The sequence below is a fragment of the Brassica napus genome, chromosome A7, assembly GCF_020379485.1.
Source record: "Brassica napus cultivar Da-Ae chromosome A7, Da-Ae, whole genome shotgun sequence".
Classification (NCBI taxonomy): Eukaryota; Viridiplantae; Streptophyta; class Magnoliopsida; order Brassicales; family Brassicaceae; genus Brassica; species Brassica napus.
Window position 1 is genome coordinate 16616604 of NC_063440.1, and position 24808 is coordinate 16641411.

The 24808-nt window shown below is 38.3% G+C and overlaps 5 protein-coding genes across 5 annotated transcripts; 3 read left to right on the plus strand and 2 right to left on the minus strand.

Annotated features, from left to right (window-relative positions):
• Nucleotides 1-154: 154 nt before the first annotated feature.
• On the plus strand, nucleotides 155-4317 carry LOC106356689 (probable pectate lyase 12). The gene is made up of 7 exons (XM_013796424.3): nucleotides 155-623; nucleotides 770-1024; nucleotides 2319-2527; nucleotides 2851-3101; nucleotides 3198-3389; nucleotides 3542-3750; nucleotides 4041-4317. Exons 1-7 carry the CDS (start codon nucleotides 484-486, stop codon nucleotides 4255-4257), a joined length of 1473 nt encoding a protein of 490 aa, XP_013651878.2. The 5' UTR covers nucleotides 155-483; the 3' UTR covers nucleotides 4258-4317.
• An 870-nt stretch (nucleotides 4318-5187) lies between these two features.
• Nucleotides 5188-6178, minus strand: LOC106357449 (transcription factor MYB27-like). Its single transcript, XM_013797119.2, has 4 exons — nucleotides 6055-6178; nucleotides 5825-5954; nucleotides 5649-5749; nucleotides 5188-5555 (listed from the first exon to the last, which is right to left on the minus strand). The coding sequence occupies exons 1-4, from the start codon at nucleotides 6176-6178 to the stop codon at nucleotides 5188-5190; spliced, it is 723 nt and encodes a 240-aa protein (XP_013652573.2).
• A 4072-nt stretch (nucleotides 6179-10250) lies between these two features.
• On the minus strand, nucleotides 10251-12050 carry LOC125576155 (serine/arginine repetitive matrix protein 1-like). Its single transcript, XM_048735547.1, has one exon. It carries the CDS (start codon nucleotides 12048-12050, stop codon nucleotides 10251-10253), a length of 1800 nt encoding a protein of 599 aa, XP_048591504.1.
• Nucleotides 12051-14796: 2746 nt separating this feature from the next.
• On the plus strand, nucleotides 14797-15613 carry LOC106356688 (thioredoxin-like 3-3). The gene is made up of 3 exons (XM_013796423.3): nucleotides 14797-15019; nucleotides 15106-15131; nucleotides 15234-15613. Exons 1-3 carry the CDS (start codon nucleotides 14885-14887, stop codon nucleotides 15451-15453), a joined length of 381 nt encoding a protein of 126 aa, XP_013651877.1. The 5' UTR covers nucleotides 14797-14884; the 3' UTR covers nucleotides 15454-15613.
• A 1552-nt stretch (nucleotides 15614-17165) lies between these two features.
• On the plus strand, nucleotides 17166-22651 carry LOC106352759 (cell division control protein 48 homolog D). The gene is given in 9 exon segments (XM_048736993.1): nucleotides 17166-17288; nucleotides 17386-17500; nucleotides 17503-17559; nucleotides 19654-19882; nucleotides 19956-20722; nucleotides 20812-21033; nucleotides 21325-21396; nucleotides 21492-22133; nucleotides 22209-22651. Coding segments are annotated over 9 exon segments (2439 nt in total). The 5' UTR covers nucleotides 17166-17259; the 3' UTR covers nucleotides 22515-22651.
• Nucleotides 22652-24808: the final 2157 nt, after the last annotated feature.

The following is a 24808-nucleotide window of genomic DNA, read 5'->3' on the forward strand; positions in this document are numbered from 1 at the left end:
TCATTTCGGTAATGAAAACCTGACGAAGGGATTCAAACATCAAAGCCAACCGTTTGTTTTGTTAAATCTGTTGAAGCCTATGGATATACTCATACCATTTTTTTTTCATGTCTCTGTTTTAAGAGAAAGTGAAGACCGTTTCCTCGAGACAAGCAGATTCTCACTTCTCGAGACTATCAGTTCAAAACAACCTTCCCTCTCTCCTCTTTTTTTTTTTTCTGAACAAACTCTCTCTCCTCGTCCAAAGGAACAAAATAAAAATAAAAAAAATACAAAAGCCAAGAAAAGCCACAATTACAAAAGCAAAACCACACTCTAAAAAGCCACTCACAGACACTGGTGAGTAAACAGAGAAGAGGAAGAAGAACCAGTCATGTCCCACTCAACAACTATCTTCTTCTCTCACCTTTAAGCCTTTAACTAAGAGTAAACCCTAAATCCTAAAAACCTCCAAAACCCTAAAGTCAGTTTTGTTGTTTTACAATGATGCTTCAAAGAAGCTGCATTGTACTCTTCTTGTCTCTTTCTCTGTTCGTTCCATACATGAGTTTAGCCATGCTCAACAAAACTCTTCTTCTCTTACCGCATCCCGACCCAGAACTAGTCGCTCATGATGTTCATAGGTACATCTGAGTTTTACATTTGGAAAGCTTCTCTCGTGTGTTCTTGTGAATCTTGAATTTCTCTGTTTCTATAGTCTTTGTCTTTTACTTCTCATTTTCCGGTTTAACCGTACCGACTGTAATTATCCGGTTTAATTGTTTAACAGGAGAGTTAATGCCTCTCTGTCGAGACGTCAAGCTATGGACACGACGGACCAAACCGGTTCAAACCCGTGCTTCACTGGAAATCCAATCGACGACTGTTGGAAATGCGACCCGAACTGGCCCAATAACCGACAAGGGCTAGCCGATTGCGGAATCGGGTTCGGACAGTACGCATTGGGAGGCAAAGGCGGTCGGTTTTACTTCGTCACTGATTCTTCCGACGATGATGCTGTCGAGCCTAAACCGGGCACTCTCAGGTACCTTTTTGTTAGCCGGCTAAACCGGGAATGTCAGAAAGTCATGTAACAAATAGACAACAATGTCTTGGTTTCTAGTGGTTCAAGTGAAAGATATCATCTTTAGATTTTAAGAGCAAGAGCATTAGTGAACTCCCCTTTGGGATTCAATTTTTCAATTTTTTATTACTAAATTTTTTTCTTTTTTTTTCGGTTTTTTTAGAAAAAAAAAAAAAATTTAGACCAATCGCGGGCCGCCACGTGTCGTGGAGCCCGTGCTACAGTGATGAACTTTAGGAGAGAGGGTATCATGCAGAAGAGGCGATAGGAGCTGAGCTCATGGATTTTGCTTTTTTTTTATATTTTTTTTTGTTCGTAAAGCATGTGATCCCCTTCTCTGAACCTCTAATGCGGATGCTCTAATACTCGTTTGTTAACAACACGATACTCTTTATTTTAAACTTGTCACTATTATTTAAAACCCTGAACCCCACTACTTAATACACTTTGAGAATTAAATTAAAATCCTCTGTGAAATAAAATTCTGTCTAGGCTCCATTTATCTATCCATTCCACAACAACTTTTTTGCTCGGTGTTTAACATCATTTATTCACATGCACCACACCAATCTATTACGTACCCGACCCCACTATATCAGGAAATTTTCAAATAAGCCCTCCTTTTAGTAGGAAACTCCCACTGGCCCTAAAATAAGACAAGTGTTGGGATCTCCCAGGACCCCAGATCTGAGAGCATCATTAACCGTAAAAGGCTTTTAGGGATTTTTTTTATGTCTGATTTAAAAAAAAAAAAAATCACGGACCGCCACGTATCAGTGAAACCTGCAAAAATGACAAAATTCTCCCAAACTCGCCTCTTACAGAAGAGGTAGATGAGACAGCTCTAAGAATAATGGTGGAACCCGCATGATTTTAATTTTTTTTAAGAGGCAGTTTTAAGGCCCCGTATTGTTGATGCTCTGAAATTTAGAAGATTTAAAATATTTTTTAAATTTTAATTAAAAACATTTTTAATAGAATTAAAAGATTTATGACTATATAAAAAATTTTCAAAAATTTGGGGAGCTAAAAACAACGTTTCACAGGCCTGTATATGTGAGACCTCCACAACTTGGAATTATTTGGGAAATCTTTATCAATGTCAAAGAAAGCGGGTTTACAATGTGAAAATACTTAAAATGAACCGTGAAAGTACTTATCTATGGCTTTTTGAAGTATTATTATTTTCTTGGCCAATGAAGTGTTCTGCTTTTGAAGCATTTGTAATTTTAAACCTTTCCTGTTTTGGTGACAGATACGGAGTGATACAAGTAGAGCCATTGTGGATAGTGTTCCCAAGCAACATGATGATAAAATTAAAGCAAGAGTTAATATTCAATAGTTACAAGACTCTTGATGGAAGAGGAGCTAATGTTCATATTGTTGGTGGTGGCTGCATCACTCTTCAATATATCTCCAATGTTATCATTCACAACATTCATATCCACCATTGCTACCAGTCCGGTAATTTTTAATTACTCCTTATTACAGCCAATAAGTGTTTTAACTCTTTTTATTTTCTTCCTAAAGATAATTATTATCCTGGCCAAAATATTTTAGTAGGTACCTACCTTTTGGTGTACATAATTTTTCTTCTCAATTCATTGATGTTTTCACACTCAAGAAAATAGACGTGTTTTGAATTTGATTACCAGCATTTATTGAATATGCATAAAAGCATTGTTAAAAAGAAGTAAATAACGTTCGTCTTGAAGTGAAATGTATTTGCACTTATTGGTTATTATTCATTAAAGTATTCTGTAATTGTCTGTGCATGCTTTCACTAGGTAATACTAACGTGCGGTCAAGTCCAACGCATTATGGATTCAGAACTAAATCGGACGGTGATGGTATCTCCATCTTCGGATCAAAGGACATATGGATCGACCATTGTTCTCTCTCAAGATGTAAAGATGGTCTGATAGATGCTGTGATGGGATCTACCGGGATTACAATATCGAACAACTTCTTCTCACACCACAATGAAGTCATGCTGCTTGGTCACAGCGACCACTACGAGCCAGACAGTGGCATGCAGGTACACTAAATAGTCCATAAACATTTTTATAATGACTAATCAATTTTACTTTATATATTTTAAAATGTGATAAATGTTTCTGTGATTTCTTTTCAGGTAACCATTGCTTTCAATCACTTTGGAGAGAAATTGATTCAAAGGATGCCAAGGTGTAGACGTGGATACATTCATGTGGTTAACAATGATTTTACTCAATGGGAAATGTATGCGATTGGCGGTAGCGGTAACCCGACAATTAATAGTCAGGGTAACCGCTTTACCGCCCCATCCAACCCGTTTGCCAAAGAGGTAACTAAACACACTTCACTCAACAATATTGGTCAGACCATTTTAGGTAATCTGATAATTAGAAACAACAAAAAGATTATTATTATATGTTAGTATAATAGATAGTATGCGTGATAACACTAACATCAAGAAACAAAATCAATATTGTGTAGGTGACTAAAAGAGTTGAAACGCCGGACGGTGAGTGGAAAGGGTGGAACTGGCGATCTGAGGGAGACATTTTGGTTAATGGAGCCTTCTTCGTGGCGTCTGGAGAAGGTGCAGAAATGAGGTACGAGAAGGCGTATAGCATCGAGCCTAAATCGGCCTCGTTCATCGACCAAATCACATTTCATTCAGGCGTTCTTGGAGTTGGCGGCAGGTTTGGATTCTACATTTTACCATACAAATCAATCACTCTTAGCCAACTTTTCCTTTTGACAAATATACAATGCTTTTTAACAAAGAAAAAACACTTTGATTCTTTATTTATTACCAGTACACCATATAAATCGTATTATATCTATGTCTCTGTACTCTTTTGTGTATGTTATTTTGTTTTCTACTACTTTTGCCTTTAACTTTATCCTTTTTCTTTTGTCTAATTTCACAATCACGCTCATTAACCCTGAAGAGCCAAATGGAGCTAACTGAGGTTGTGTGGTTGTTCAGGAACAACAATCTGGGGATGTGGACTACTACTGGATCCGAAGGTAATGGCGGTTTAGATTCTTATAATGACTATACGGATGAAATGTCTGGCACCGGTTCAACTAACCGGTTATCTTTTTCGGTTATAGTTTTAGCTTTCATGCTCAATTTGTTATCGTATTTGGTCATTTTCACTTCTTCACCCCAAATGTTTTCTTTCCAACCCAAATGTTCATGATGGTGTAACATGAATTTACTTATTTAATCAAGGAACAAGAAAAAGATCGTTTACAAAACACATTCTTGTTTTATTTGACCTCATAGCTCTTTTTAATAGAATTAGTTATTTTTTTACGTAAATACCACGTGTGTCAGTGTGTCCCGTCATATTTTGCATACATGTAAACCCTGACTTTGTAGTATTCCTGTGAAAATACATCCTATATTTATTTACATAACTAACAAGATTTATTTACTATCTTCTTCCTTTTGTGTGTTTCATAATTTTATACAAGAGGGCGTTTCATACATGCATCTACACTTCATATTGTAATTTACTATAGTGAACATTATTTACTTTTTTCCGTAAATAATTATAATTGTTAACATTTATAGCAAATCATCCGGCACAGAAGTACAATAAATAACTAATTTAGTTCAGATTAAAGATAGAGCTCATAAAGATATCAACCAAGAATGTTGACCAAAAAGAACTAGTAGTTTTTCATCCATTCTTCTCGTGTGTTTGCTGATGTGTATAACATGTCCTGATCACACACATCAGGGCTATATTTATTTATTTTATTTATATATTTATTTATTTAGTTTGTTATGATGGGAATGTGTATTACCTTCTTTGTTTTTGTTATTTAGTGAAAATTGTATCCTGTGAATACTAACAATATTAGATTCGACTTTGACATAATTTACTGAGTACAGTAGATTCTATGATTAATTTGAACTTTCAAGTTACCATTCAAATTTCATTTTGAAGAATGATTAAATTGAGTTCAATTGTACCCAACCGACGCGTCGCAAGGTTGGACATTATGTTCACTATAGTTTTATAGAATTCAATCATATGACACGTCATGACAAGAGATGTAACAATTGTAAGTTGTAACTTTAGAAGACGTTTCATCATATATTCAAGAAACAAACTATTAAACTATGACCATAGAGAGCATGAGAACTCTTCGAAGTCCATAATCTCTTGAAACCACCAAGAACCAACGTTGATATTAATATTGTTGTCAGTACTACTGCTGCCATGGTCTTCAAATATATTTGCGTCACTTTTGGATATCAAATCTATAATTCGGTTTTCATATGGTGAATTCATAACACCGAAGCGCTCTGTTTCGCAAATAACACCATTGGTTTCTTTATCACTTTCCATGTTTTTCTGCTTATATTCCTTCACAGTTTCATCAAAGCCATGTTCTCGAGTCTTCGTCCTTGTCCACATGATCTCAGTTTCCTTATACTTGTGCAACAATTCTTCACCTTTATTTCCTCTCCAGTCAATGATCTTATCTGCAAGAAAACACATCACTAATGTTGATCTAAATTTAACATATATGTATTCAACGTTGAAAGATTGATATAAGTGTGTGTATATATATCTACCATAGTTTTGAGCGTCCATTTTCTTTCTTAAATGAGTCCTCCAGTAGTTCTTAATCTGGTTATCAGTCCTACCGGGTAATCTTCTTGCAATATTTGACCACCTATTGATATACAATATTTAGTCCAAACTCAAAATACAATCGTTGAAGCTTTATATGTGTTTTCTTGTCTCTTACTTGTTGCCCCAGAGAGCATGGAGCTGAAAGATGATAATTTCTTCTTCTTGGCTCATTGGTCCACACTTCAGACTCGGATTCAGATAGTTCATCCACCTTAGCCTGCAACTCTTACCACTCCTCTTCAAGCCTAAATATGATCAAAACAATCAAACAAATTAAACATATGCTTAGACATATGGAAACTTTCTATTTTGGGAAAGCAACACAAGAAATGTTTCAAAGTGTACCCGAAACTCTAGCTAAAGAATCCCAACGACGTTCTCCCAAAAGGGTAACGAACTTTACTAGCCGTTCATCTTCTTCTTCGAGCCATGGGCCTCTACGGAGTGCATCTTCCTTCTTACAATCCATTTTCTTTTTTTTTTGTAACACCAACTTTTCATTCATTTTTAAACTCCAATGTTTGAGGGAGCTATTACAATGGATTCATTCCACAGGGCCTGCTTTGCCAAAGCATCGGCGTCCTTGTTTCTACTACGCTGAATCCAGCAAAAAGAGATAGAATCAAAAGCTAAAGCTAAACAACGAATGTCAGCGACAATGCCGTAGATTTCCGCCACCGGGGAGCCTTTGTTGATTGCAGTAATCAGTTTTGAAGAGTCTGATTCACACCGCACCTGTCGGAGGCCTTTTTCAATACCACAAGCTAGAGCTTCCCTCAGCGCTAGCCCCTCAGCCACAATGGGAGAGTTGACGAAATGACAATGAGCAAGGAAGGATGATCTGACGTCCTGGCCGCTAAAGGTCCAGCCAAGTCCCGCCAGTTGGAGATCTTCTCTCCACGCCGCGTCTGATTGTATCAGTGTTGAGCCAGAATTGTTGGTGCAGGCTGGAGTCTTTGTTCCTTGATTAGGGGTTGGGCCCTTGTTGTCTCCTTGTTCCGTCAGCCATTCCCGGGCCGCAGCTATCGCCTTTGTCATGATCGCTTCTGGGGTTGTCTCCTTATTGTTGAAAATGTAGTCATTCCTTGCAAGCCATAGAAACCAGAGGATCCAAGGGGCCAGTTGTCCGGAGCTTACTCCCGTAGGTGGAAGGCAAGTGGATTTGTAGAGGGAATCCCAACAACCAGACAAATCTATCAATCCTCTTGTATCAATGCAGTGCGTGAAAGGGGCCAATTTCCAGACCCGTTGTGCCATTCCACAGTGAAGAAAAAGATGATTCATAGATTCAAGGGTGTTACACCTCTTACAGTGTGGTGTTGTCGTGATGTTGCGAATTGCTAGGCATTCGCCAACTGGGAGAGCTCCTCGAAATAGTTTCCACAGGAATAACTTGATTTTTGGTGCTGTGTGGAGCTTCCAAATTCCAGCAGTCCAGTCAAAGTTTTCTGTTTCCGGTTCTTCAATTGTCTCCCTTGAAATACGAAGCGCCATTCTGTAGCCTGATTTAGTGCTGTACTCTCCAGACTCATTTCCTAACCAGATAAGCTTATCCGGCGCCCCCGTTTTGCTCGGTTTCAGGCTTAGGATCTTGCTCTCTTCATGCGGCAATAACCTTCTTATTTCGTTCACGTTCCACTCTGAGCCATCAGGTAGGAGGAGGCAGTCAACCGTGAGGTTTAGCTGGGTCATTGGAGGTGGGCCCATTGGCCTAGTCTGAGTCGAGCAGCTCAGCCATGGATCACTCCATAGGAGTATAGATTTCCCATTACCGACTGCCCAGCCTGCATTGCTCAGAATGAGGTCTCTGCCAATCAAGAGTCCTTGCCAGCCATGAGATTCCACTGATTTGTGTGTAGCCTGTAGGAACGAGGTCTCCGGAAAGTATTTTCCCATCAGGACTCTGCTCAGGAGACAAGTCGGGTTGTGAATTAATCTCCAACTTAGTTTTGCCAAGAACGCATCATTGAAGCTCTGGAAATCTTTGAAACCGAGGCCTCCTTCAGACTTTGGTTGTGTCATTTTCTCCCAAGAGACCCATGCCATTTTCCTCTTCCCATCTTTATCACCCCACCAAAAACCAGTTAAAGCTGATTGAATGCGCTTACATAGTGAGACAGGCAGTTTAAAGCAAGACATCGCGTGAGATGGGATGGGAGATAGGACACTTTGGAGCATCACCATCTTCCCCGCTGTCGTAAGATATTTATTCGACCACCCCTTTGCTTTCACCACAATTCTGTCAATGATTGACGAGAATAAATCTTTTTTCTTCCGTCCAAAGCTCTCGGGCAAACCAAGGTACTTTCCGACCCCTCCCTCTTTTTGAATGCTCAAGATATTCTTCATGCTTGATTTCAGTGATGCTGGTGCTTTACGGGAGAAAGTGACTGACGATTTATCAGTGTTAATGCACTGTCCTGAGGCGGTTTCATACCGCTGTAGGATCCGCTTGAGGGCTGTTGCGCTTTCCGCATTTGCTCTAGTAAAGAACATAGTGTCGTCCGCGAAGAGAAGGTGGTTCACTTGCGGACTGCCTCGTGCCACTCGGACACCCATCATCTCTCCCTCTATTTGTGCTCTGTTACACAACCCCGAGAGTACTTCCCCACACAGAATGAACAAGTATGGTGAGAGGGGATCTCCTTGACGGATACCCCGGCTCGGTTTAACTCTTCCTCTAGGCGAGCCGTTGATGAGGAAGGCGTAGGTAACTGAAGAGACACATTCCATTATCCACTCTATCCATGTCGGATGGAATCCCAATCTTTCAAGGACGAGTTGGATAAACTCCCATTCTAGCCTGTCATATGCTTTACTCATGTCTGTTTTCACAGCCATTGAGCAAATCTTCTCTGCTTTGGAAGTTTGGAGGAAGTGGAGAACTTCGTGGGTGATGAGAACATTGTCCGATATGGCTCTCCCGGGAACAAAGGCCGATTGGTTTTCCGAGATGATTGAAGAGAGGAGAGGCTGCAGTCGTTTTGTTAGGATCTTGGAGATGATCTTGTAGTACACGTTGCATAGAGCGATCGGTCTATATTCAGCGACTGTCTGCGGGCTATGTACCTTTGGGATTAATCGGACGAAGGTATCATTGATCTTCGCTGGGAGCTTCGCCGTGACAAAGAAACCTTGGATTTCCTCTATGATATCCGGTCCAATAGTGTCCCAGTTTGAGTGGAAAAAACCCGCTGAAAACCCGTCCGGGCCTGGTGCCTTATCAGCATGAATTGAGAACACTGCCGTTCTTATCTCCCCGGCGTCTGGGATCTTTATGAGTCTCTCATTCTCCTCCGTAGAAACCTTCGGTTGGAGAGCTGCGGTTACCACTTCTGCTCGTTCTCCTGCGGTGCTGGTAAACAGGTTGTCAAAATATTGCACTATGACCTTGGCAATCTGATCCTCCTTATAAACTGGATTCCCATCGAGGTCCTCTATCACCGAGAAGGAATTTGCTCGTCTCCTGTTTTTTGTTGTAGCATGAAAGAAACCCGAGTTCCGGTCGCCCAGCCTTAACCACAGCAATCTACTCCTTTGCCTCCAGTATGCTTCTTCTGATTTATAGGCCGCTTTCAGGTCGCTGGAGATTTTTTGGATAAGTTCTGTGTCGTTTAGAGGACTTGTTAGTGCCGTTTCCAGTTCCTCTCGCTTTCTCTCGATCACTATGCGGCTGTTGCTCTGTTTCGTTTTGTTCCATCTCGATATAGCTCCTCGCACCAATCCTATCCTCTCCGAAATAGACTTTGCTCTAGCAGCTTGCCAGGTCTCTCGGATCAGTAACGTTACTTCGGGGTTATCCTTTAGACGGCGATCATATCTGAATAACCCTCGGCGCCTCTTCTTGCACGGTTCAAAAACTGAAATCAGGGGCTTATGATCTGATGCTTCGTATGGAAGGTAAACACATCTCGCTGTTGGGAATCTCTCCGCCCATTTAGAGTTTGCAGCTGCGCGATCGAGTCTGCAGCGAACCAAATCATCTCCTCGTTGTCCTCTCCATGAAAGGGAATCCCCTGTATGTTGAATATCAAAAAGGTCTCCTTCCGCAAAGAAAGTGCGCATGTCAGCAAAGGATCCTTCCGGTCGTTCATTGCCTCCTGTTTTCTCGTCATTGCTGAGGAGGTCGTTGAAATCCCCGGTAATGTACCAGGGTGAGTCTCTTTCTTCAGCAAGGTTGACTAGGTAGTCCCATAGTTCCTTCCGCTTGTGCTTCTCTGTATCTCCATAAATGAAAGATGCAAAGAACTTTTGTCCCTCAACTTCAATCTCGGTATCAATTAGGTTTGCACTAGCTTCCAAAACTTCGAGTTTTATTTCTTGTTTCCAAAATAGGGCCAAACCACCCGCACCGTGGCCCGTGGGAGGTACTAAATCATAATACTCGTAATCCAAATGCTTGCATTTATCAAGTACAAATTCATTGGGGTTCTTAGTTTCCATGAGAAATAAAACATCCGGGCTGGTGCTTTTCTTTATTTCCCCGAGACGTTGAACTGTCCAAGGATTCCCCAAGCCTTGGCAGTTCCAGCTCGCAATTTTTAAGGAACGAGAGTTGACGGATTGTGAAAATCCGTCTTCTTCTTCTTTGTGATCGCAGGCACCATGCGGGATAGCGGCTGATCGTCTGAGTTCTGTGACGAGCCTCTCCTGTTAGAGCTATCGCGTGAGTTTGTAGGTCTGTTTTTCTGCCCTCTTGGTACAGCACTTGGCGTATTAGCTGGAGTGAGCTTCCTACGGCATGTAGGAGGTTTTGTCTGTTGTACCTTTCGTTTTCGTGAGGTAGAGCCCGCTAAGAGTTTTGGACTCGAATGTACTGTTCTCTTTGATCCTGGTGGTCTTCCCGGCTTGCGTCGGGGCGCGGTTTGGTCAGGTGGGCTTGTTCCCTTTGAGAGTGGTGGAGGGGGTCCCAGCCGGAGGATGGCAGAGGTTCTTTTTGGACTAGGCGTAGCCGTACGTTCCATTGGAGGGGTTGCTTGTGACGCAAGTTTTGCTCTCACCATTTGTGCGGCTGTTTCCTCAAATTCTCCAAGTTCTTCCGCTTGACGGTATCTCTCCATCCGAGCTGCGCTCTCTGTTGGATCAGCTACAGACGCATATTGGTTCATAAAACCTCTAACTTCTCCCAACGCTTCTTCCATCGCATCTGTGGGGAGGTCATCGATTGGTAACCGTAGGGGAATCCCCCTATCAGTTGAGACGTGTCCTCCTTTAGATGCACTAGATTCCTCTCTGTCAATTCGGGGAAGAATTGGAGGGCTAGGAAGTCTCCCAACTCTAGCTGAAGGGTCTGTAGTTTGTGGTATCTCAAACCGGGGAGGTTGGCTGTTGTTCCTCTGTGCTGCACGGAAAGCAGATGTGTGAGAGGATCGTTCTCTCTCCATTGCTCTTTTATCTGAGATTTGCCGCCACTGATAGTTTCTGTCTTCCGATCTTCTGGGATTTGTGTTTCTGGTTGATTCAGAAGGTTTGTACACTCCATGGTGTCGTTCACGAGAATAGCTTCGATTATCTCTGCTATAAGGGCCTAAACGCTCAGAGTTTCTATGCCGAAGGGAGGTTGATTTTCCATACTCTGAGGGTCTGTGGTCATTGTAGCCCCTTGCGTTTTCAGATTGAGTATGAGCTTTCTTTTCTTCCTCCACTTGAGATTGTTGCTCTTTTTTCTCTGCTTTAGCCTTTAGGCATTCTCTAGCTTCATGGTCTAAGCGCTTGCAGTAGGTGCAGTGTTTATCCAGGCCTTCATAGACGAGGGTTGCTGTTACTTCGTCGCCGTTTGGAAACTCAACAATTGATTCCATGATGAGGGGAAGTCTCCCATTGATCTGTACCCTTATTCTAGCACTGAGTGAAGTTATATCGGCTGTTTCATAAACACCCAGATCTTCCCCTATAACTTTGACAGTATCCTCCGTCCAGAGGTGCACAGGGAGGCCCTGGACTTTAATCCAAAACGGAATGAGTGATGGAAAGTCAGGTGCAGTGGTGGGGTTCCATCTTTCTACGATGACCATCCACTTTGCATAGCGGTAGGGTCGCTTTTCAAGGACCGAGAGGAGATCCTCTTCTCTTGCAAATTGGAACTGGAACATACCTTGTCCGAGGTCGGACCCCACCGGGCGTGTCTCAGTGGCCCAGCGGTCTGTGAAGAAAGGTAGTAAAGACCAAACCTTTTGAACAGATAGGTTCGTGACCCTACCAATTAGGGTTAGGGAGTGTTTCTGGAGAAGGTATGAGTTGGCCGGCTCTGGGGCTCTTACTCGAGCTTTCCGTGGAGCTTGGTATGGTTCTGAGACCATTCCTTTCCCTTTTTCAGCTGCTGTTAGTCTCCTATTCTCCATTCTGGGTTGACACTGTTGGATAGTAAAAAAGCTCTGTTTTGTATGTGGCTCCGCTATTGAATGAGGAAATTGTCGATGGAGTGGTAGTAAAAGAAGAGTCCTTCTAATCTCAAGGAGAGAGCTGAGCTTTCTAAACGGAGGAAACCCTTTCTAGCAGGCAGAGAGAGATAAAAACTTCGTGGGGCTGGTCTTGTGGGTTCATCGTCGAGGTATCGTCGGTTGTCATGGCGGTCCCGCCGACCCGAGTCGGGGGTATGAACCCGGCGTTTTGAGCTTCACGCGGTGGGGTCTGCTCAAGGACCGGTGGATAATTCTCTAAAGGGAAGGAATTTGAAAAGATTCTCTGATTTGCAGCAGAAAGTTGTTCAGAAACGGTAAGAAACTGGCGGTTAAACGGGTGAGTTTACGGAGTCAACTTTCGGGGGACCTTTCTCGAAGATCGTGCCTGGGAGAGTTTTTTAGCTTTCTTTCTTTCTGTATATCGTCTTTTAGAGTATAAATGTCATATCCATTTTCTTTATTTTTGGGTTACTTAACTATATTCTTTCTAAACTGTAATTTGAATTTGGAAGCGTACTTTGTCTTTGCTTAAATAGTAAAGTCACGCGCGAGTTTGCCCAAATTGGGAAATGTCCAATGAAAGCTGACGAACACAAATAATTTAGTGCATGGTCGGCTCAATAATTTCATGGACTTTAGAAAAAAAATTTTAGAACCTTTAAACTAATATTTATTTAAAGTTTTTAATAAATATTTTCTTTTTGAAAATATTAGAAGTACCATTTTATAAAATTTATGATAAATATAAAAATATTTTCATGTAAAATACTTTTGATCCTTTCTTTATACATTTTTCTAAAAATAAATCTATTTCAAAAAAAATTATTTGAATCTTTAACTATTAAGAAGTAGGGGGCATAGGATTGAAGCCGGAGTGATCACACCACTTTCCCTCTGTTTAAGTCGGATCTGGTTTAGTGGATAATAACATCATGCATCAGTTAGGTTCTTGTTTTTTCCTTCTTGATCATCTTTAAGTTATAGATTATAGGATGACAAAAAAAAAGTTATAGATTATAGGTTAATTTGGATTAGGTTCGAAATATCTCTTCTTTTAAAAAAATCATCAGCAAGTTGTGATTTTTCTTTAACCTTTTTCAGGGTTTATGGCTTACGTCATCTTAAAACTTCAATTAGTTTATTCAAGAATCTAATTGGAAATTCAGTTTATTAGGAGTTTAAAAACGAAGATGAAGTATTTTAAGCGGTTCAGATAAGAAGGATAAAACAAGATCTTTCTGTATCTTCTCTCCACCCATTTCATAAGTGTAAGCCAACGAAGCATTCTTTCGTTTGATTAACTAAACACTAAACTAAAATCGACGCTTATGGCGGCCAAAGATAAAGTGCACACTAAGTACCAAAAATTAAACCGATGCATTAGAACATTTCTAATAGTTAACTTCATTTTCATCTTCAAAAGTTTAGTTCCAAAAAAGAAACGGATCCAAAATGTGAAGCTTTGTCATAGAAAAAAAAATGCAATTGAATCAAAACTTTCATCTTTGGAAGAACAAAAACTTTCTAAATACCATGAGTGCAGTAAAAATAACAAATGTAACTGTAACCGATGCGTTATAACATCTATAATTGCTGACTTCATTTTATTTTCAAAATTTTAGTTTCTTCAAAATGAATTAGAATGAAGGAATATTTACTCGATTTGCTTCATTTTCTTTTTGTAAAAAGAATATTCCAAGTATCTAACATATTTTATTCAAATATTTTGTTTATCAATAATATAACATAGTTATTATTTCAAATAAATTAAATATTATCATATAACAATTTATTACATAACAAACAAAGAACATATTTTATAAAAACACCACATATATATATATATATATTCTTCAAGTTAACAGTTTTGATAAATGAATATTTTTCATGATTTTCGATACAAACATCTAATTAAATAAAAATAATAGTTGAAACTTTAAAACTAATTGGATAATGTTACCACATATAATTTATTTTGGCAAAAGATAAGCATAAGTAAAAGTCGAAGATCATTTATCAATTAAAAAAAAATTCTTAAAAAAATAAAGACATGAATAGTGTATAAATAGTATATTTTCGAATTTGAAGCAACAATGTACATTGTTTCATTTTGAAAAAAAAAATGAAGTAGGATTGAAACAAAACTAAAAATTAAATAAAAAGTAAAAAAATAGAATACGATTGAAAATGATCTTAGGAACTTATAAATTGCAAATTTCAGCAATTAATATTGTTCAATGGAGCTATGATGGTAATTAAACATGAAATTAACAAACAAAAACTACATATACTCCCAATGTATTTGAAAAATCAATTACTGTTTACACTTTAATAATGTTTCTTAGTTTGCAACTAAAATATTATACCCATAGTTGTTATTTGAACCGGTAAAACCTTCTATCCTGAAGGTAAACGTACCTAATCCAATGAAATTATGAGATTCAATAGATAACTTTTTAAATACCAAATAATAAAAATTAAAATATAGAGAAAAATGTAAAATACAAATGATATAATTTATTTGGAAACAAATGAAAATTTAAACTAACAAAAAAATTATAAAAAACAATATTTATTTAATTTTCTGAAAAACGAAAACAATCTACCGAGGGAGTATTCTATTTGGATAAGCTTGGTTAAAATCGGTTAAGGGTCAAATCGATCGGTGTGGGTTTGGCTAGTGGTAAGTAGACTTGTGTGGGTCGAGTAGGTTCTGTCAGCAAAAGGATATCAGCATTGGCAATTCCGAAACCAAAAACATAAAAAAAAAAAAAATGAAAAAGCAAGAATCGAATGGAGCAAATCCTGATTTCGAATCCAACTCGAACCGTAATATCAATTTCAAAACCGCATCAAACGACCAAAGTCTTTTGACGATTCTTGACGACATCAAATCTTCCAAGTCTCCTGTAATGACAGGCTACATTTCATAAACGTTTAAAACTCAAGCTGGTTCTAGTAACTAATCTTCTAGTTTTTGTTTTGTGATTTGCAGGCTGTTATTAACTATGGAGCTTCGTGGTATATGACCTTGTTCTGTTTTTTTTTGTCTGTACGAAAGACAGCATGTTATGTTTACAAACTGTTCGACGAAATGCTTCAATGAGAGTGTTTTTTTTTCAGGTGTGGAGTTTGTAGCCAGATTTTTCCTGCGTTCGAAGAGCTTAGCAACAGTTTTAAAGGGATGAAGTTTGTTTACGCAGACATCGACGAATGCCCTGAAACCACTCGTCACATCCGCTACACTCCAACGTTTCAGTTTTACAGAAACGGAGAAAAAGTCGACGAGATGTTTGGAACTGGTGAAGAGAGGCTCCGTGATCGTCTTTGGCTTCACTCCTGAAAATCATCATGTGTTTATGAAATCTGCAACACTTTTGTAAACAGTATTTTATCATTTCACTTCGGAAAATCATTTTCAGGCATAACAGATTCTCTTGTTACATAATCAAAAACTGAATTCAAAGAGAAAAAAGTTGAGAATGAACTGATTTTTCTGTTAACTTGGGTCCAGTTCTAGGCCAGCCCAAGTACCTATATCTACTCTCGTGGTCGGTTAACGTGGGAAGGAGTCCAAGAATGGAATATCAATACTATTAAATTAGGAACATGCCCAATTGATAATAGTTGAGTCCAATTTATAATTTAAATAATACATTCCTTTTTAATATAACTACAAAGAAAATAAAATGTAATCACCACTTTATTTACTAAATAATTGGCGGCCACCACCATAAAATGTAACCACCACTTTTTTAAATAAAAAATATGAATAGGTAATAATATATAATGTCAGTTTTTCGATTTGTTACCTAATAATATGAACCATATAAAATCTAATTTCTGGAATACAGATTAGATCTATAGTAACGTCAGTTTTTTTCTTTTGTAACTTCCATCCTATATTCTCGGTACAAACACATATATTACAGACAGTTTTTGTTTTCGAAAAAAATATATTACCTACAGTTATATATATCAACAAATATTCCTTCTTTTTGGGTTTATATCAAATGTGGTTTGATCCTAAGCTTTTTTTATTTAATCATCACTCCATGGATTTAAGTGGAATGAATTTTGAGTATTGAATAATTTTACATGGACATCTAATAATAACATTATATGAAATCAAATCATGAAAATTTAGTGAAAATATATAATTTTATCTATTTAATTGCTAAACAAAATTGTAACTATACTTTCTTATTTTTTTAAAAAAAATAACAATTAACCACTATTTAGGAATAAAGTTCAAAATTAATGAATGAAATGGCGATGACATAATTGTATAGTTATGCAACATCAAAAATTCAATACATCAAAACCTCTTACTAATAATTTTTAAAAAAAAATATTATACACAAACATATAAATTAAAATTTTGAACATATAAGAAAAAAATGCAGAAAATGTAACATATTTTCATAAAAACAAAAAAATAGAAACCAACATTATACCCACACTTGAAGCACGGATTAAGATCTAAAATAGACAAATATGATTACAAAAAATAGGTATATGTGTATATAATTACAAAAAAACGAATGTATGCCGGCGGATCAATCTTTAAATTACTATTATTTTATAACATATATTTTTATTGATTACATAAAAACACAAATATAATTACAAAAAAACACAAATATGAAAATTAATTTTTTTATAAAAAATTAGAAAAAATATTTCCGCTCTTTGAAGGACGGGTCAAAATCTAGTTGAGTTTAAAGCACCATTTTGTTCAATTAAATAAATATTTTAGATTTCACTCATAAATATGATTTCCATGTATTTTTGATGAAAGTTTTTTTTTTTTTTTTTGAAAAAAGTTTGATGAGAGTTCTTTCCTTTTCTGAACTGGTTTGAATAATTTTATAAATATAAGTTTCGTCCTTTTACAGACAATATGAATTTAAAGAACAAATGAATTGTTTGATACAAACCAAAATCTAGAACAATTAGGATAAGTCAAAAATAAAAGAAAAACTTTTCTTTGATGCCAAGAAACGTGTTTGTATATAAAAGACACACGTGGCTGTACATATCCGCAAAAGAGACCGAACCGATCACTTCACGAAAGTATTCACAGCTGTTTGAAAGATAGTTTCTTATTCTCTTTGCGAAGCTCTGTTCTTCTACTTGAAAACTAGCCATGGCGAATCAACCCGAATCATCTGATCCGTAAGTAGCTGCGGATTGCAAAGTAGCTAGGTTTTGTTTGTGAAGCTCTGTTCTTGTTTCGATTTTCTTATGTGTTTGTTTTTCCTTAATCTTTCAGGAAGGGAGCGAAGAGCGACTTTAGCACCGCGATTTTGGAGAAGAAGAAGGCGGTGAATCGTTTGGTTGTGGATGAGGCAATCAACGATGACAACTCCGTCGTGTCTCTACACCCTGACAGTCTGACACCATGGAGAAGCTACAGCTCTTTCGTGGAGATACCGTCTTACTCAAGGTTTTTGTTGTGAAGTGAAAAGCACGATTTTTTTTTTTCAAAAACATGATTTAGGCAAATACTTATTTTAGAGTTAATATATCAATTATATAAATTAATAATTTTGCAACCATTTAGACTTTTTTTTTTTGTCATCTGGTAGATTTATATTAACTTGAAAGGGGAGTACACAAAGCCAGCAAAGATGATTAAACCTTTCTGGAGCCATAAGCCGGTGAGGTGATGAACACCATCCGGAGGCACAGATTGATACAAATTTGAAACTAGAAACTAGACTAGATGAAAGCACATAAGAGGAGGATGGTTAAGATACATGAGATTGCAACAATGGTGAAGTTGACTGGATACGGACGATGATTAGAGAGTGAGAGCAGTGCACACCTAATTAACTGAGTTTCAAGGTAGTATCCAAGAGCGCTTCCAACAGCGAAACCCGCTCCAACACCACACAAAGAACTACCGGAAACTCAATCACAATTAACACACGCTGAGAAGAACAAAGAAGTAGACTGGAGGGACAAGAACATCACCAAAACATAAACTGAATCGCGAGAGGTTAGAATCCTTAACCGTAGCTGAACACACTCTTCAATCCCAACTTCAACTCGCCATTGGACCTTGAGAGGGCTCTCTACGCGCCTCATACGCACCAACTCCTTGCCGTAAAAACTTTTAGGAACTTACGACTTATTCACACAGCCGGTAACTGGATAAAAACCACTCGAAATCCAAGACTAAAACGATCACCTCGGTGGAAATCGACCAACAATGAAGCATTTGTTCTGTTACACATCTATCTCCTTCTGATCCTCTCAGAGCTAAAGAATCGCACGCACAGGCTCTGCCCATCAAAGATCAAACAACCACCAGAGATGGCTCCAACGAACCGAGACTGCACTCCCAAGACTAAGCAAAACTCCAAACCACAACCGCAGCTAAACCTCACGCATCCCTCCTCAATGGCCATCACCAATGACATTGCTAGGGTTTGGGCCTCACCGAACAGAGAAAATTGGGACACCAAACCCTAAGCCAACTAAATCCGACCCCCTACAGACCCTCCTAAGCTCCTACAACTCACCTTCACTCCAGATTGAAAGAGAGAAGCTTCAAATCGAGATCTGACGACCAGATCTGAATGACTCCGTCAACTTCCGTCACCAGGGCGAGAAGCATATCACCGAAGGAGAAGAGAGCTGGCAGGGGGCAAAGAAACAAGAACCAACGGAGCCGTAACCGACGCACGCGCCGTCACGGCCAGAGTGAGATGAGATCTACGATGTCTTCACGGGCGGCGCACTTTCAGAATATTTTCACAACTTAAGAGATCCGAGCAACCATTTAGACTAGTATTTATACTTGTATTTTATACATCCCGTCAAAATACGATATTCTTTTTCCACCAGTGTATTAAAAATGGTGTATCTTTATAATGGAGTTGAATTTTTTTCTAAACCTAATTCATTTTAAAGTCAAAAAAGGATATTATATTGGACAACAAATAAGTTCATTATTTTATTTAAAATGAAAAAATGAAATGACTCTTTGAAAATGCTCTATGCGTGGATATATATATATATATATGTATAGGCTTTCATACTAAAATGTATTTACTTCAAGTAAATGCAAAATATGCAAAATATGAGTTTTCATCCATAAGTTTGAAAAGAGTGCAACCAATAGAAAGTGAGAGGACACCCTAGAAAAAGATTCATGGTTCCCTCGGCCACGACAACCTCGTTTGCCTTTTCCTCTAACATTAGTCCGTTTCATATTTTGAATTTTTTGAGTTGTCTAATCAGTTTTCCTCCTCTAATTATGTTATAACTAGAAGTCTCTCCAAGCTCATCTAACCCATCATTTTTCCCATATGTTAGCGGGGAGCCCCGTTCCATATGGAATTGCTGGAGGTTGTGGGTGATTGGAGAGTGATGGAGAATTAATTCCCTAATCAACAGTTTGACTTTTATTGCTTATGCTTTTCTTCTTCTTTTGGTTCCTTCGCTGAATCCAAGGGTCTTGTGAAAATGTATTCAACTGTGTGTGTATTGACATCTTCGTTTTATTTCTCTTTGGTGTTTGGTGTTGATGCAGGGAAAAAAGAGGAAGGATACTGTGTGTATTGCTTTAGCTGATGATACATGTGATGAACCAAAGATTAGGATGAAAAAAGTTGTTAGGTCAAACCTGAGGGTTAGGCTCGGAGATGTGATCTCTATCCATCAGTGCCCTGATGTCAAGTATGGGAAGCGTGTTCACATCTTACCCTTAGATGATACCATTGAAGGGATTACTGGAAATATATTTGATGCCTACCTTAAACGTGAGTGTTTTAGATGTTTCGGCTTATATGTCTCTTATTGCTCTTAACATATTGGTTTCTTGCCTCTTGCCAGCTTATTTCCTGGAGGCATACCGCCCGGTGAGGAAGGGTGATCTTTTCCTAGTTAGAGGAGGGATGAGAAGTGTTGAGTTTAAGGTTATTGAGACCGATCCTGATGAGTACTGTGTGGTGGCTCCAGACACAGAGATATTCTGTGAGGGTGAACCGATAAAGAGAGAGGATGAGGAAAGGTTAGATGAAGTTGGTTACGATGATGTTGGTGGTGTTAGGAAACAAATGGCTCAGATTAGAGAACTTGTTGAGCTCCCTTTGAGGCATCCACAGCTCTTCAAGTCCATCGGTGTTAAGCCTCCTAAAGGAATCTTACTCTATGGCCCTCCTGGTTCTGGCAAGACACTGATTGCTCGTGCTGTTGCTAATGAGACCGGTGCGTTTTTCTTCTGTATCAATGGTCCGGAGATCATGTCTAAGCTAGCTGGTGAGAGTGAAAGCAACCTTAGGAAAGCGTTTGAGGAGGGTGAGAAGAATGCACCTTCGATCATTTTCATTGATGAGCTTGATTCCATCGCTCCAAAACGAGAGAAGACGCATGGAGAGGTTGAGAGAAGGATTGTTTCACAGCTCTTGACGCTTATGGATGGGCTTAAATCAAGAGCGCATGTGATTGTTATGGGAGCTACCAACCGTCCTAACAGCATTGACCCGGCTTTGAGAAGATTTGGAAGATTTGACAGGGAGATAGATATTGGTGTTCCTGATGAGATTGGTCGTCTTGAAGTTCTCAGGATTCACACCAAGAACATGAAGCTCGCAGAAGATGTAATGTTCTGTTATACATATATATATATGATTATTTTTCTTATTTTCTTCTGCCCTTGTTGGATCTGACATGATTTTCTCTTATACAGGTTGATTTGGAAAGAGTATCTAAAGACACACATGGGTATGTTGGTGCGGACCTTGCAGCATTATGCACTGAAGGTGCTCTCCAATGCATCAGGGAGAAGATGGATGTGATTGACCTAGAAGATGAGGAGATAGATGCTGAGATTCTCAACTCTATGGCTGTGACTAATGAGCATTTCCAGACAGCTCTTGGTAATAGCAATCCTTCTGCTCTACGTGAGACGGTGAGTTCAATGTTTAGTTATTTTGGTTTAAGGTTTTTCATGTCTATTTGGTACTCCCTAGGTTTCACAAAACAATTGTCATTTTATGATTATTTTTTTGTTTAAAAAGTGTCATTTTACATTTTACTTGTAAATATGACACTACATATAAATTTTTTTGTCCTTTGGAATATGGAATAACTAATAGATTTTCTCATAATCATTTTCATTCAATATCTACATATAAAAGTATTAGTATATTTTGTAATTTTCTTAATATCTTATCAAACTGTTATTTTCTCCTTCATCCAGGTCGTTGAGGTGCCTAATGTTTCTTGGGAAGACATTGGTGGTCTTGAGAATGTCAAGAGGGAACTACAAGAGGTAAGTAGTTTCAACATTCAATATCATTTTCAAATATTCGCATGTGAATAATAATGATATTGGACTAATCTTATTCAAAATTTGTTATATTTTAGACGGTTCAATATCCAGTGGAGCATCCTGAGAAGTTTGAGAAGTTTGGTATGTCACCGTCTAAAGGAGTCCTGTTCTACGGTCCTCCTGGTTGTGGAAAGACCCTTTTGGCCAAGGCCATCGCCAACGAGTGTCAAACCAACTTCATCAGTATCAAAGGCCCCGAGCTACTCACAATGTGGTTCGGAGAGAGTGAGGCCAATGTGAGAGAGATATTCGACAAAGCACGGCAGTCAGCTCCTTGTGTTCTTTTCTTTGATGAGCTAGACTCCATCGCCACTCAGAGAGGGAGCAGCGTTGGAGACGCTGGTGGCGCAGCAGATAGAGTATTGAACCAGCTTCTTACGGAGATGGATGGTATGTCTGCTAAGAAGACTGTCTTCATCATTGGAGCAACAAACAGACCAGATATCATTGACCCTGCGCTTCTTCGTCCCGGTCGTCTTGATCAGCTCATCTACATTCCTCTTCCTGATGAGGAGTCTCGTTACCAGATCTTCAAGTCTTGCTTGAGGAAGTCTCCAGTGGCTAAGGATGTTGACTTAAGGGCTCTTGCCAAGTACACACAAGGGTTCAGCGGTGCAGACATCACAGAGATTTGCCAGCGTGCTTGCAAGTACGCCATCAGAGAGAACATCGAGAAGGTGTCCGAATCTTGAAACATAACGGCTAATCTTGAAACATAACGACTTATGATGTTTTTTTATTTGTTTGTTTAGGATATTGAGAAGGAGAGGAAGAAAGCAGAGACACCAGAAGCAATGGAAGAGGACGAGGAGGAGATCGCAGAGATCAAAGCTAGTCATTTTGAAGAATCAATGAAGTTTGCGAGGAGATCAGTGAGTGATGCAGACATACGCAAGTATCAGGCTTTTGCTCAGACTCTCCAGCAGTCACGTGGGATTGGGAGTGAGTTCAGGTTCCCTGACGCGACAGGGACTGGAGGTGCAGCCGCCATGGCTGGTGGAGCTGACCCGTTTGCTACTACGGGAGGAGCAGCCGAGGACGATGATCTCTATAGTTAAATAAATATGATCAAGAGTCTTTTTTCTCTGTACTTTGTTCCCTAGAAAATCTTTAACTTGTCTGTGTCATGTTTTTATTTAGTGTTTTTGTATGTATAATGAATTTATTATATGGATGTATGATGAAATAAATCGTACTGAAATGGAATCCTAAAGTTGAAAGACTATGCATTAACCTGATACGTACTTATAAAATCCTCGCTCCAATCAATCAATAAACTCGCTCCATATAATAGATTCATTATACATACATACAAAAACACTAAATAAAAACATGACAAAAACAAAAAGATTTAGAAATGACTGTATTGTTTATGACCCATATTGTATATTTGGTTCGGTCTTTATGCATGGATTCGTTGTCGAGGCCTGTATTATGTATTCAGATTTTCGGTGAAATGGAGAAAAGAAGGTTGGAATCTTTTTGTTTTGTCGTGGGTAATTTTGATAAGTAAAAAAGAGCAGGTTTTACCTTGAGCCCGCCAGGTTCTGTCAGGCTGGACCATTTTCTTATTGTGTCAATCAATAAAAAAATGAAATTGGACCAGCCTAGCTCATTTAGCAGGCAACGGGAATTTGTTGTCATCTCTAAGCTATATAGCCTGGTCCATTTAGCAGAAGATATAACAAAAAATTGTGCTTATACCCTCAACTTTTCACATGATTGAGTGAGACTTTGGACTCTTTTGATTATTCTAGTTAATGAATCTAGTGTTCATGATGAATCTTTTAGAATTTTGTATGCATACAATGAGGTTAACCTTCAATTGCTCTATTTGTGGAAACTGAGAAAAGATTATGATTCGACACTTCTTTTTGTCGTTCTTCATTATTATATCATCACTTATTATTAGTTTTTATAAGAATTCATAAATAGTACGTATAGCTTCATAACAACTTAATAAAAAATTATAACACATTCCAAATATTCATCAGAACAGTGGCGTGGGCGTGTAAATTAACCACTGTCTTTCTTGTCTTTGTAGAATAAAAGATTGAACGGTCATTCGACAACACAAATGCTAATTTAAATGTAGTATAGAAAACGCTATAGTCTCAATGCATTCATACTCTCTTGTTCTTAAATACTCTTTATATTCATTGTTTACTCTTAATCTTATCATCAATAAAACAAGCATTTTTCACAGTTGATCATAGCTCAGATTTTTTCTTTAGATAATCCTATTTCTGGGTGAATTTTATGATTCAACAAACTCCACCATAGACAAACCATTCAAACTCGAGCCAAGTGACCAAGTGGCTCACCCTCAGAATTTACATACAATAACATCGATCTTGGAACCGTAGCAAGTTAACATCCTCAGACCATATTGTTCCATCACCACTGTGCCATTATACATGGGACAAACGACACCTATCTGGATCGACGCATGTTTGACCCTATTATATATCTCTAGGTAATTCGTTTATAAATTAAAAAAATTTTACAGTCGTAACATATATCTCTAGTTAATTCGTACGAATCAAGTTAGCTAGCATGCTCTGATTGAAATATTGGTTTTGACCGGGAACATGGTAATTAAGAACTATTTAGCTGGTTTACTAGATTCTAATGACCGCATCCATGCTATCTAAGAACATCTTCGATCCTATTCATTTTTTTTACTTGAATAGAATTTGCAGTAAAAGCAATTCTAAAAAAGACACCAGAGTAAGTTTCATTATTATAATTTTTTTTTGTTTTAGAAGAAAAGTAACAAAAGTCCTTTCTCAAAAAAAAAATAACAAAAGTAACGAGAAAGGACCGCACGAGTGTCTATGCACACCTTTTTAATCCTGCCATTTGACAAAATTATATTGCCGCAGCCCGCAAGGATCCGGTTTTCTACGCATGTACTACATATATTCACGATCCACATATTGACATCATACGCTCAAATACTAAATAATCAGATTAATTTTCCAGAGTATCCGACAATTATCCATCGCTAATAGTCCAAAAATTATCCGTCGCTAATTAGTCTAATTGACTTTAATGTTTCGAAAGAATTTTTTTCTTGAAAAAAAATGTTAAGAATTAATAATCTATTTTCACTCATCGCTTGCGGCGTGTCGGAAACGATCAAGAATTAGAACAAAAGCATGCACGTGATGTTGGGATCGTTTAGGTTGTTAGCTTATTTTTGGCTTTGGATCCTTTTCACATTTTATACAGTCAATTGTTTTTTTTGCTTAAGCAATCATAATTGTTGCTATAGTTTATTAGTGTTGGGTCGTATTTTCTTTAAAGTAGTGGTAACAGTGACTACATGCTTTTAACCAAAACAAAATCA

Excerpts from the sequence above, each read along its gene's own strand:
- LOC125576155 (XM_048735547.1), bottom strand. The coding sequence starts at position 12,050 with ATGGAGAATAGGAGACTAACAGCAGCTGAAAAAGGGAAAGGAATGGTC.
- LOC106356688 (XM_013796423.3), top strand. The coding sequence starts at position 14,885 with ATGAAAAAGCAAGAATCGAATGGAGCAAATCCTGATTTCGAATCCAAC. Across the intron at positions 15,020-15,105 it reads TCAAATCTTCCAAGTCTCCT|GCTGTTATTAACTATGGAGC; the intron begins GTAATGACAGGC and ends TGTGATTTGCAG. Across the intron at positions 15,132-15,233 it reads ATTAACTATGGAGCTTCGTG|GTGTGGAGTTTGTAGCCAGA; the intron begins GTATATGACCTT and ends TTTTTTTTTCAG.
- LOC106357449 (XM_013797119.2), bottom strand. The coding sequence starts at position 6,178 with ATGGATTGTAAGAAGGAAGATGCACTCCGTAGAGGCCCATGGCTCGAA. Across the intron at positions 5,750-5,824 it reads CATGCTCTCTGGGGCAACAA|GTGGTCAAATATTGCAAGAA; the intron begins GTAAGAGACAAG and ends GTATATCAATAG. Across the intron at positions 5,556-5,648 it reads AATGGACGCTCAAAACTATG|ATAAGATCATTGACTGGAGA; the intron begins GTAGATATATAT and ends GTTTTCTTGCAG.
- LOC106356689 (XM_013796424.3), top strand. The coding sequence starts at position 484 with ATGATGCTTCAAAGAAGCTGCATTGTACTCTTCTTGTCTCTTTCTCTG. Across the intron at positions 1,025-2,318 it reads CCTAAACCGGGCACTCTCAG|ATACGGAGTGATACAAGTAG; the intron begins GTACCTTTTTGT and ends TTTTGGTGACAG. Across the intron at positions 3,751-4,040 it reads GTTCTTGGAGTTGGCGGCAG|GAACAACAATCTGGGGATGT; the intron begins GTTTGGATTCTA and ends GTGGTTGTTCAG.